Raw genomic sequence first — 13,739 nt, 5'->3', positions numbered from 1 at the left:
CTTTCTTCCTATACTCTCCATACACCATGGGCATGTTGGCTTTTTCTGCGATGGTAAATACCGTCATCCACACACGACCTACTGCTTGGACCGTCACACACTGCCTAGCAAGTTGCAGTGCACTCAAGGAACACACAAGCACACAATAAGCAAACATAACAACATCGCACATAGCAACTATGCAGGTTCAATAAAAAAGTGCCAGCGTGGAAACTTTTCAAAATACGGTATCATGTAAACGACTTGCATTAGAATCCTGCAACAGACACCACTGACGTGCCAATTTACTCCACTTTTAGTTTGTTAATATCAGTAGGCATTGCTCCATTTTAAAAAAAATGTATGTTTGCACAAGAAATACACTTGTTAAATATCATTACAGCCTGTTTATTGGCTAATAGTATGAGCCCCTGACTACCAGTCCATTCTGTGAAAACTGCACGCCAATAGCACTTTCCATTTCTACAATATTTATGGTGCAAATTTCAAGTGATTTACCCTGAATATCGCAGATGTCCTAGTGCTTCAACGCAATTTCAGAGGTGTTATTTCGTATGAGTTACGCAGGATACAACTCATACATACACACCGCATTTCTGTTAAGTGGTGGAAGGGGGGTCATATGACCACCTGGTACCAATTCTCCATCTACAGTGCTCCAGTGTGCTTCTTTAAGAGTGTGACTAATTTAAGATTTTGTCATGATAAGCTGCTCTGATAAAGGAATGTGTGATAAGTAGTCGGTGCTTGCGGTGGATTTATCGGCAGTGCTCTGAAGCATCATCCAGCTTGGCTATAGTTCTCAGCCATTTCTTCTAGACTCATTTATGCCTACGACGAACTCGTGCTCTGTTTCCTCACAGGAACACAATAGGGAAATATCTGGTATCGTATAGATTAAAATTTTTGGGCAATTGCTATGTATTGTCTTCTGTAATAGCCTAACCAAATGAGAAACATAACCTTGGTGCGGTGTACGCGATCACATTATCTGCTAGTAAAGCTGTGAGGCTTGGAATACTCCCCAGTCGGCTTCTCGATGTGCTAGCCTGCAATTGCAGCAAGTCCGACAGTGAGTGGTGGGGTGATCAGCAATGAGCGGCATCATACAGAGGATAGCGTAAATATTGTGTATGCAGCCCTTTTTAGAAGTCACATGTTATTGTGAGGATGCTGGAAGCTGCTAAAGCTCCCTCACAGTTACTTTCCCCAGTTTCTTGACATTTCCATTCCGTGATCACAGTTTGTTAAATACACCCCTGCATATAAGAGAATCGCCTTAGGTGGTTTCCATAAGTTTCCAGGTCTCATATAGCTTTGTGTATAGAACAATGGGCTGCTTCGATAATTGGGCTTAAATTGCACCCCAAAGCATTTAATGTTCTGTGATAAACACACACTAAAAACAATTTTGAAATAGACGAGAAATGAAGATGGTGTCCCGACTGTCCTGTGCTCAATAAGGTCGCACGTTTCAGCAGATCTCAGGAAAGGAACATTTCCCATCTATGAGTGCATGGTCACAATGTCGAAGAGTTTATGAAGAGAAATTTATTTGCATGTCAAACCAGTAGCTACCGACCTACAATGGCGGTAATTAAAGTTGGAACACCATGAATACGGCATGCAACAAACGTTATGTTGGCATGAAGTTTGGCACTTGCTTGGATAAGCAATTGGTAAACATTTCACAGCAACTGCAAAAAGTAGGTGGGAATAATGCCACCTCCAGGGATCGGATAAAAATATAAAGACATAGAGAGAAATCCATGCTTGAGCATAATGCTAACGAAGCCTGCAGTGTACGCAGTTGTATTTGAGGACGAACGGCACCAGTGCAATGCCCTCAATACGTTGCAAGCGTGACTCGTAGTCAGAATAGCGTTCTTTGTAGTAGTGAGTACATTACGTCGGAGCTAAATGAAGTCGAACGTGGGTAAGTTGTTGGTGCTCTTGTGGTTGGCGCTTCCGTAACCAAGCTAGGAGAAGTGTTCGCTGTTTCAATACGCACCATATCGAAGGTTTGTACTGCGCACACGTATAGCGGAAAAAATCATCCTCTAAGTCACAACGCAGACGAAAGTGTGTGTTGAGTGGTCGTGATGGACGGTGACTGAAGAGGAATGTGACGCAAAGGAAGAGGACGACAGCTCCAAAATTCACTGAAGAACTGGCTGTCACACTCGTGAACCCTGTTAGCACCAAAACAACACGAAGGGAGCTCCAGCAGCAGGGAATTGCTGGGCGATTTCATATTCCTAAACCATTCCAATCGTGAGACTAATGTCCGTAACAGGAAAACGTGGTGACAAAGCCATAAAACTTAAACTACGGAGCAGTGGAAGGAAGGCCTTTCGTCGTATGAATCTTGTTTCACACTGAAACTTCCTGGCAGAGTAAAACTGTGTGCCGGACCGAGACTCGAACTCGGGACCTTTGCCTTTTGCGGGCAAGTGCTCTACCAGCTGAGCTACCCAAGCACAACTCACGCCCCGTCTTCACAGCTTTACTTCTGCCAGTACCTCGTCTCCTACCTTCGAAACTTTACAGAAGCTCTCTTGCGAACCTTGCAGAACTAGCACTCCTGAAAGAAAGGATATAAGGATATTGCGGAGACAGGGCTGTGGCTAAGCCATGTCTCCGCAATATCCTTTCTTTCAGGAGTGCTAGTTCTGCAAGGTTCGCAGGAGAGCTTCTGTAATGTTTCGAAGGTAGGAGGCGTGGTACTGGTAGAAGTAAAGCTGTGAGGACGGCGCGTGAGTTGTGCTTGGGTAGCTCAGTTGGTAAAGCACTTGCCCGCGAAAGGCACAGTTTTAATCTGCCAGGAAGTTTCATATCAGCGCACACTCCGTTGCATAGTGCAAATTTCATTTTGTTTCACACTGTTCCCAATTTCTGCCCGAGTTTGCTTTCCCAGGAAAACATGGCACGGATTCGGTGGTGAATCGGGCAGCCATATCTCGGTATTTCATGAGGCCCACGGTTACTCAGCAACGTCACAACACTGCCAAGGATTATGAGACCATTTTAGATGATAAAGTCCATCGCATGGTAAAATTTTTGTTCCCCAGTGGTGGTGCTGTGTTCCCCGTTCATACAGTTCGCATTGTCCATGACTGGTTTTGTGAGCATGAGATGAACTGTCGCATCGCCCCTGACCACCACAATCGCCGCATATCAGTATTGTTGAGCGTTTGAGGTCTACTTTGGAGGGAATGGAGCGTGATCGCTACTCACCTCCATCATCGTTAACTGAATTTGCCACTGTTGTGTCAGAAGAATGGTGTAACATTCCGTTGAAAACCATACGCGACCTGTATTTATCCATTCCGAGGCTACTGAAAGCTGTTTAGAACGCCAGCGGGTTTCCAGCACCGTATCAGGCAAGATGATACGGCGTGTTTTAGTGTTCCCATATTTTTGTCCACCCCCTGTGCATTCTGTATGTAAAGAAAGATTACGCAGTCTGTGCACAACGCATCGTGCCACTCGCCGCTCCAGCTGACTGGCGACTGGTGACGTGCGCAGACAGCCGTCGTGCATTCGGCTGGAGAGGGCGGCGCGGCGGTACGCTCTGCGGCACTTCCCTCGCGTCGAGATGGAGACGGACGCGCTTCTTTGCCTGCCCGCCGCCGAACTGGGCGCCCTGCTCAGCACGGACTGGCTCAACGCGCGCAGCGAGCAACTCGTCTGGTGCTGCGTGCTGCGCTGGACCGCCGTCAACCCAGCGGCGCGCATGCGCTACCTGCCTCTGCTCATGCGCTGCGTGCGCCTCGGCCTCCTCGACGTCCACTTCTTTCAGCGCAATGTAAGTCACCCCTCTGCAGCATCTACACCAGGGGTGTCGAACCTTTTAACTTACCTGGGCCACACTGGGGAAAGAAGTCTACTTTTGGGCCGCACATGTACAGGGTTATTCTAAATGATGGACCTACACTACTGGCCATTAAAATTGCTATACCAAGAAGAAATGCAGATGATAAACGGGTACTCATTGGACAAATATACTAGAACTGACATGTGATTACATTTTCCGCAATTTGGGTGCATAGATCCTGAGAAATCAGTACCAAAAACAACCACCTCTGGCCGTAATAACAGCCTTGATACGCCTGGGCATCGACTCAAACAGAGCTTGGATGGCGTGTACAGGTACAGCTGCCCATGCAGCTTCAACACGATACCACAGTTCATCAAGAGAGAGTTGCTAGGCCACCATTGACCAGACGTTTTCAGTTGGTGAGAGATCTGGAGAATGTGCTCACCAGGGCAGCAGTCGAACATTTTCTCTATCCAGAAAGGCCCGTAAAGGACCTGCAACATGCGGTCGTGTATTATCCTGCTGAAATATATGGTTTCACAGGGATCGAATGAAGCGTAGAGCCACGGGTAGTAACACATCTGAAATGTAACGTCCACTGATCAGAGTGCCATAAATGCGAACAAGAGGTCACCGAAACGTGTAACCAATGGCACCCCATACCTTCACGCCGGGGGATACGTCAGTATGGCGATGACGAATACACGCTTCCAATGTGCGTTCACCGCGATGTCGCCAAACGCGGATGCTCTAAACAGAACCTGGAATCGTCCGTAAAAATGATGTTTTGCCTTTCGTGCAACCAGGTTCGTCGTTGTGTACACCATCGCAGGCGCTCCTGTCTGCGATGCAGCGTGAAGGGTAACCACGGCCATGGTGTCCGAGCTGATAGTCCATGCTGCTGCAAACGTCATCAAAGTGTTCGTGCAGATGGTTGTTGTCTTGCAAATGTCCCCATCTGTTGACTCAGGGATCGAGACGTGGCTGCACGATCCGTTACAACCATGAACAAGCTTTATACAAGTGAAAAGAGGAAGTTTCGAAGTTTTTTAATTACGTTTGACATCAATTTAATAAACTTAATAATTTGTAATTAATTAGTTTTTAATAATTATTTAATAACTAGAAAGGTGATAAATGTTATAAATGTTCACTGTGGCCAACGTTGGCTGCACGGGAAACATCGACGCGGTAGCCAAACTCGACTCACACACGCGAAAGTGTATCTGCTGCTACTGTGTGCACGGAAGCAGTGATCAGGTTCTGCAGATCGTTCAGAGTGGTTGGTACAGATGGGACGTAAACAGCTTCCTTCACATAACCCCATAAGAAATAGTCGCAAGGTGTAAGCTCAGGAGATCTCGGTGGCCAGAAATGCAGAGCCAGGTCCTCAACTCCCCTGCGACCGATTCAGCGCTGAGGAATGGAGTCATTCATCACGGTGCCAATGGGGCAGAGCTCCATCCTGTTGGAAAATGAAGTCCTGAGAATCTTCCATAACTTGAGGAAACAGACATTGTTCCACCATTTCCAGTACGTGGTTTCAGTTACAGCTCTTTCCGAAAAAAAAAAAAATGGTCCATAAACCTTCGTACAGGATACAGCACAGAACACGTGGACCTTCGATGAGTCTCTTTCGTGTTCCAATGGTGAATGTGTATTTTCCAAACCCCATATGCGAACATTGTGTCTGTTGACTTTCCCACTAAGGTGGAACGTCGCTTCATAGCTAAAAATTACACGCTGTAGAAATGCGTCATCCTCCATCTGTGCTAGCACATAACCACAAAATACGAGACGTTTCTCTTTGTCATTAGGGTTGAGAGCCTACACAAGTTGTAAGCAAACGCCGTCTCAGGACTTTCCATACAGATGGCTGGGGTATTCCAAGTTCTCGACTGCCTCCGTTGATAGACTTACTGGGATTGTGCAAAAAGTTTCCTGAAACCGTCGGACATCATCCTCTAGCACTCACAATCGTCCTTTGCACACACACTCCCAGTTTGTTTAAATTGCTTAAATCGACGGCTAATGCTTTTGCGAGTTGAAACTTCCTGGCAGATTAAAACTGTGTGCCGGACCGAGACTCGAACTCGGGACCTTTGCTGTGAGGACGGGGCGTGAGTCGTGCTTGGGTAGCTCAGTCGGTAGAGCGCTTGTCCGCGAAAGGCAAAGGTCCCGAGTTCGAGTCTCGGTGCGGCACACAGTTTTAATCTGCCAGGAAGTTTCATATCAGCGCCCACTCCGCTGTAGAGTGAAAATTTCATTCTAGCTTTATGAGTTGGTGGTAGAATAGCGAATTTGGTGCAAAATGCCCGCTGCGCTGCAATTTGCGACTTACTTTTCGCGAACTCAAGAACGCAGAAAACCTTGTGATCCACAGTCGCCATCTCACTCACAACTGTTAGTGAAACGGAATGACGGCCCTAGAGAGCCTGTATAGGGCTCTCTAGACGGCCCTATTGCTGCGCGAACTCTACCGGCCGCTTCTGAAACCATCACCGCCCGCCCGACGCTGCCCGCCTATAACTTGGAAACGTCCTCTTTTCATTGACATAAGGCTTGTTCATTTTGGATTGAATACGTACGAATTTTTTGAAATGGGTTCGTCATTTAGAGTAACCCTGTGTACATGGACGGTCGGAGGTATAAAGGATGTTTCACAATTCGTGTAACACATTTCTAGAGATTTTGGTTGGGACTTGGTACATCAAGTTTTACGTGGGAATCCGTCTCCGGAAGCGTCTTCTAACGACACTACAGAGTATAAGTCATAGTTACCAGCGCCTGTAACTGTGCGTATATACCGGATGATTTCGTGATGATTTTACAAACTTTCTCTGAAGATTCAGACGGAAAATGTATCAATTTGAGGTAAGGGGAAACGAACGAATCGAAATTTATAAGTGAAAACTATTCTGATACATCTGAAAGTGGAATACATGTATTGGTACTGTTGTTGTTAAGATTGTACGGTAGGTAACTTCTAGATGCGGTAGTATATAACAAAACAAGGAAAAAAATGTCCAGTAGATATGGGCTCTAAAACGCATACCTGAGGATCTATGAGGACTTGTTCATCTTAGTTTCTGTGAAACACATTGTCTTAGCAACAACAGTACCATTACATGTATTCCACTGTCAGAGGTATCAGAAATGTTTTCCATTATAACTTTGGGCTCGTTCGTTTCCGGTACAGTATCCTAACTTCAAATTGATACATGTATCCTTCTCCATCATCGAAGATAGTTTGTAACATCATCACGGAATCACTCTGTATATACATACTTCGAAGCTCAGTAGTGTCGTTGAATTATGTTTCCGGGTGTGGGTTCCCTTGTAAAACTTGACCTACAAGCCGCGCGAGTTTAACTGAGTGGTCTTAGGCGCTGTAGTCATGGACTGTGCGGCTGGTCCCGGCGGAGGTTTGAGTTCTCCCTCGGGCATGGGTGTGTGTGTTTGTCCTTAGGATAATTTAGGTTAAGTAGTGTGTAAGCTTAGGGACTGATGATGTTAGCCGTTAAGTCCCATAAGATTTCAACACATTTGAACCAGACCTACAACATCGCACCTACAAACTATAGAAGTGTGTAACATGAAGTGTGGAACACCCTGTATAGTTTAACACGTTTAAGAAATTTAGAATATATTAATTTATGTTTCTTTATTCTAAAAAGGCAAAATGGAATCAATTTGAGATTTTATGTATGAAGTATCATTACTTTGCATAAACGGGATTTTTTACCGATCATGTGATAGGTGCTCACTTCTTGGGCCGCACTGATTCTTGCTTTCGGCTGCATGCGACCTACAGGCCACGGTTTGGACATCCCTGATAGACTAGATTGCTCATTGGCGCTAGTGTAGCGTTCCCACATTGAAGCCATCATTTGCAAGGGAACGCTGTGTTTGCACTTACTGCTAGTAAATTACGTAAAATATCTGATAAAACATGCATACACAATTATTTAACAGATGCAAATCACGTACGCGAGGACACTGTATCCCTATTTAAAACCTGTGTGATAATGAAATGGCAAGCTCATATTACAATGCAGACTACAGTTACTCAAGTTGAAGATAAGTGAAGAAAAAATACGATAAAACTGTACAAAGGAAGGTAGATAAAAGTATTCCATAAAAAAAATACAGGCAAAAAAAAGCGCAAAAGAGAGGCGCATAAGACTTGTCAGGAAATATTAAACAAGAATCTCGAGTGAAAAACTTAGCGAAAGACAAATTAATCTCCCAATCAGGTATTTCGTAAGTTTGAAGCAACTATATTTAATCGATTACATCTCGCATTTTCGCTCCTACTTATCAGAAACGAGTCCTACATTTTTGGATAGATATCTGTAACTTTCCGTCTACTGATGTACATTTAATATGGAAAACTAGGAAATTACATTCATTTAAGGTAGGCTTGATTACTCAGCAGAAATTATGAAGTAAACATCATTTTATTTTATTCTTCAGTTGCCCTTTGTTGTCTGTCATTCCCTTCACATCACTTGGCCAGTATTCACACATTTTTGGATTAATATCTGTAACTTTTCGTCTACTGCTGTAGATTTAATATGGAAAACTAGGAAATTACATTCATTTAAGGTAGGCTTGATTACTCAGCAGATATCGTGAAGTAAACATCCTTTTATTTTATTCTTCAGTTGCCCTTTGTTGTCTGTTATACCCTTCATATCACTTGGCCGGTATTCATACTCGTCCCTTCAAATGGAGGCTTCAGTTCAGGAACAGTTGCCTCAATTTGTATCACTATGGCGTGGTAGGGGCTTCATCCACACCTGTACTCGGCAAACCATTCGGAAAGTTCATGGCACAGGGTACTTTGCGTAAGCCCATTCATTGGGTAGGCAGCTTGGGAACAATTCATACACAACATCTTACAAACAATAGGTACAGGTGAATAGGTAGATTGCGATCTTCACAGATTTCTGTAAGGCGGACGACACTGTGCCACGTCGTCGACTACTGAGCAAAATACGATTTTACCAAATATGTGACTGTTTCAAGGAATATTTGACAGGGTTGACCATGGCGTGCAAAACTGCACTTGTGCTGGATATGCTGCACATCCACTCGGTTCGTCTCGCCTTTGCTCGATCGCTCTCGATACAGTGCCACATTTCATTTAGCAGTGCGATGCGACGTTTTTCCTGCCGCCTTTTGGTGCGGCAATTTTCCATCGGCACGACTTTCTACAGTTCAGCAGGAACGTGGTGTCAGAGCTGTTTGTCCTTCGCTATTTGTTAGTGGTATAAAGGCAGTACACAGAGCCAGTAGCTCTTTGCACAAAAAGAGGCAGTCTAGCGGTATATCGTCACAAACCTCAAAAAATTAACTGGTATCACAGAAAAGAACGATGAGCATTCTCAACGTCTATTATGCAGTCGCTAATCGACAGTACTGCAAATCTACATCTACATGACTACTCTGCAATTCACATTTAAGTGCTTGGCAGAGGGTTCATCGAACCACAATCATACTATCTCTCTACTATTCCACTCCCGAACAGCGAGCGGGAAAAACGAACACCTAAACCTTTCTGTTCGAGCTCTGATTTCTCTTATTTTATTTTGATGATCATTCCTACCTATGTAGGTTGGGCTCAACAAAATATTTTCGCATTCGGAAGAGTTAAGTTGGTGACTGAAATTTCGTAAAAAGGTCTCGCCGCGACGAAAAACGTGTATGCTGTAATGACTTCCATCCCAACTCGTGTATCATGTCTGCCACACTCTCTCCCCTATAACGTGATAATACAAAACGAGCTGCCCTTTTTTGCACCCTTTCGATGTCCTCCGTCAATCCCACCTGGTAAGGATCCCACACCGCGCAGCAATATTCTAATAGAGGACGAACGAGTGTAGTGTAAGCTGTCTCTTTAGTGGACTTGTTGCATCTTCTAAGTGTCCTGCCAATGAAACGCAACCTTTGGCTCGCCTTCCCGACGATATTATCTATGTGGTCCTTCCAACTGAAGTTGTTCGTAATTTTAACACCCAGGTACTTAGTTGAATTGACAGCCTTGAGAATTGTACTATTTATCGAGTAATCGAATTCCAACGGATTTCTTTTGGAACTCATGTGGATCATCTCACACTTTTCGTTATTTAGCGTCAACTGCCACCTGACACACCATACAGCAATCTTTTCTAAATCGCTTTGCAACTGATACTGGTCTTCGGATGACCTTACTAGATGGTAAATTACAGCATCATCTGCGAACAGTCTAAGAGAACTGCTCAGATTGTCACCCAGGTCATTTATATAGATCAGGAACAGCAGAGGTCCCAGGACGCTTCCCTGGGGAACACCTGATATCACTTCAGTTTTACTCGATGATTTGCCGTCTATTACTACGAACTGCGACCTTCCTGACAGGAAACCACGATTCCAGTCGCACAACTGAGACGATACCCCATAGCTCCGCAGCTTGATTAGAAGTCGCTTGTGAGGAACGGTGTCAAAAGCTTTCCGGAAATCTAGAAATACGGAATCAACTTAAGATCCCCTGTCGATAGCGGCCATTACTTCGTGCGAATAAGGAGCTAGCTGCGTTGCACAAGAGCGATGCTTTCTGAAGCCTTGCTGATTACGTGTCAATAGATCGTTCCCTTCGAGGTGATTCATAATGTTTGAATACAGTATATGCTCCAAAACCCTACTGCAAACCGACGTCAATGATATAGGTCTGTAGTTAAATGGATTACTCCTACTACCCTTCTTGAACACTGGTGCGACCTGCGCAATTTTCCAATCTGTAGGTACAGATCTATCGGCGAGAGAGCGGTTGTATATGAGTGCTAAGTAGTTAGCTATAGTATCAGCGTAATCTGAAAGGAACCTAATCGGTATACAATCTGGACCTGAAGACTTGCCCGTATCAAGCGATTTGAGTTGCTTCGCAACCCCTAAGGTATCTACGAGGGTCAGTCAAAAAGTAATGCCTCCTATTTTTTTTCTACGTTTAATTGTCAGGAAATTTAAATGCAATTACATAGGTTGAAAACCACAACATTGAGGATCACTTTGTCATTTTTCAATGTAATCTCCGCCCATCTCTACAGTTTTGGTCCATCTTTGAACAAGGGCATGTATCCGAGCACGGTAAAAATCACAGCTCTGCTTCCTAAGCCATTGACGCACGGATGTTTTGACGGCCTCCTCATCTTCAAAATGAATCCCACGATGAGCTTCTTTTAGTGGCCCGAACAGATGGAAGTCTGATGGTGCCAGGTCAGGGCTGTATGGGGGATGAGGCAAAACTTCCCATCCAATTTTGACAATCTCGTCAGAGGTGTGACGACTGGTGTGTGGTCTTGCATTGTCATGCAAAAGAAGAACATCTGCCATTGATTTTGTTGGGCGAACTCGCTGAAGACGTGCTTTAAGTTTTTTGAGCGTTGTGACGTATTGAACAGAATTTATTGTGCATCCCTGCTCCAAAAAATCAACCAGAATCACACCCTCTGTATCCCAGAAAACTGTTGCCATAACTTTCCCTGCCGATCGCACAGTTTTGAATTTTTTCTTCCTCGGCGAGCTTGTGTGACGCCACTCCATTGACTGCCTCTTTGATTCGGGTTCAAAAAAATGCACCCATGTTTCGTCCCCGGTCACAATTTTTTTCAGAAACTCATCTCCCTCCAAACGGAAGCGCTGCAAGTGTTGGGAGGCTATTGTTTTCCTTGCCTCTTTATTCTGATCGGTTAACATTCTTGGAACCCACCATGCACAAACTTTTGAGTACCCCAATTGTTTAATAATCGTGATCACACTGCCTTTACTAAGAGAAATAATGCGACACACTTCATCTGCAGTCACCCGACGGTCACCACGAATGATGTCATCAACTTGCTGAATGTTGTGTGCAGTCACTGCACTCACCGGCCTGCCGCTCCGCTTTTCGTCAGTCAACGGTGTTTGCCCTTCAGCTTCCTTACAACGACGAACCCATCGTCTAACAGTGCTGACATCCACTGTCACAACACCATACACCTTCTTCAGTCTTTCATGAATGCGTATGGGCGTTTCACCTTCTGCATTCAAGAATTCAATCACACAACGCTGTCTCAAACGAACATCGATGTCGGCCATCTTACAAACTTCTGCTGTGCTGCCACCTGTTGACACAGAAAGTTACTACTGCAGTGGATTGCAGAAGGTTAGGTTAGGTTTGGCGCCAAATTCAAATTTTTCACTTAACTTAATTTTTTTAAGTAGAAAAAAAATGGGAGACATTACTTTTGGACCGACCCTCGTACTTCTAAGAGACTCATGCTAGCAGATGTTCGTGTTTCAAATTCTGGAATATTCCATTCGTCTTCCCTGGTGAAGGAATTTTGGAAAACTGCGTTCAATAACTCCGCTTTAGCGGCACAGTCGTCGATAACAGTACCATCGGCACTGCGCAGCGAAGGTATTGACTGCGTCTTGCCGCTTGTGTACTTTACATACGACCAGAATTTCTTCGGATTTTCTACCAAATTTCGAGACAATGTTTCGTTGTGGAACCTACTAAAGGCATCTCGCATCGAAGTACGTGCCAAATTTCGCGCGTCTGTAAATTTTAGCCCATCTTCGGGATTTCGCGTTCTTCTGAACTTCGCATGCTTTTTCCGTTGCCTCTGCAACAGCGTTCGGACCTTTTTTGTGTACCACGGGGGATCCGTTCCATCTCTTACCAATTTATGAGGTATGAATATCTCAAGTGCTGTTGCTACTATATCTTTGAATTTGAGCCACATCTCGTCTACATTCGCATAGTCAGTTCGGAAGGAATGGAAATTGTCTTTTAGGAAGGCTTCTAGTGGCACTTTATCCGCTTTTTTAAATAAAATTATTTTGCGTTTGTTTCTGATGGATTTGGAAGAAATGGTATTGAGCCTAGCTACAATGACCTTGTGATCACTAATCCCTGTATCAGTCATGATGCTCTCTATCAGCTACGGAACAGCATTACACCACCATGCAGAAGGAAATTAGAGATTTAGTTGACAATTAAAGAGGAAAAATTTACAACGATCTACAGATTATCAGTATGAGATTCGTTATTCTGACATCAAGGAACACTTTTTGCTAGAATTGCAGACACCGAGGGCTTGATGAAACCGGTGATATAAATAGCAATTTTTTTGAACTTGCATGCATTATTATACGATAAGTTGCAACAGGTTTTGATGGAGCTGCATAAAGAGTACGGAGACGTTGTATATTACTGTAAAGTACATTGGTTGAGTCAACAAACATGTGTGGAACAATTTTTCAAATTATTACTCGCAGTTGTTGAAGTTCTTAAAGAAAGAGGAAAGTAGGAATGAAAATTAGAACATCTGAAACGGATTGAAGATCTCGCATTTTAAGTGGACTTTACTGCACACTGTCCACAGTAAGATGATGCAAGGTGAGGGACGACTTATTTCTGATTTGATAGGGATGCATTTAGAAGAAAATCGCATAGTAGAAGGAACAAATCCTGATGAACACAGTGCATTTCCCTAAACTCAATGGCATTAAGGAAAACGGGTATTTTGAAGAATTCATTGTGCCGTTGAAAGAATTACGAGGTTAGTTTTCTAATCGTTTTGAGCACACCGCCGATTTCACATTTTAGAGACTGTTTGCCATTTTAGTTGAGAGCATTCCTGTGTACGTGCAGATGGAACTGATTAATTTGCGATGTAATTCCTATTTAAAAGAGAAATTCTTTTATATTAAGACTGTCCACGAGTTCTACGCTTTCTACGTTTGAAAGAGTTTCCACATTGTCATAATGAGGCTGCAAACGTGATACAATCTTGCGATCAACGTATTTTTCGATCATGAAAATGAATAAGTCACTATCACGTGGCCTCCTAAGTTTCGAAAATCTGCGTCTGTCCATCTGTTGACACTTTAA

The 13,739-nt window shown here is 44.0% G+C and overlaps 1 protein-coding gene across 1 annotated transcript in view; it reads left to right on the top strand.

The window, feature by feature from the left end:
• The window catches only part of LOC126335765 (kelch-like protein 10), a 139,000-nt gene that overhangs the window by 92,085 nt on the left and 33,176 nt on the right, over positions 1-13,739 (top strand). Inside the window, exon 4 of the mRNA XM_049999224.1 lies at positions 3,529-3,727. Within this exon, the coding sequence (XP_049855181.1) occupies positions 3,529-3,727 (199 nt within the window). The remainder of the gene's footprint in view (positions 1-3,528; positions 3,728-13,739) is intronic.

This window comes from Schistocerca gregaria, chromosome 2 (assembly GCF_023897955.1).
Source record: "Schistocerca gregaria isolate iqSchGreg1 chromosome 2, iqSchGreg1.2, whole genome shotgun sequence".
Taxonomy (NCBI): Eukaryota; Metazoa; Arthropoda; class Insecta; order Orthoptera; family Acrididae; genus Schistocerca; species Schistocerca gregaria.
The sequence above is the reverse complement of the archived record's forward strand: the minus strand, read 5'-3'. Positions and strand labels throughout refer to the sequence as shown.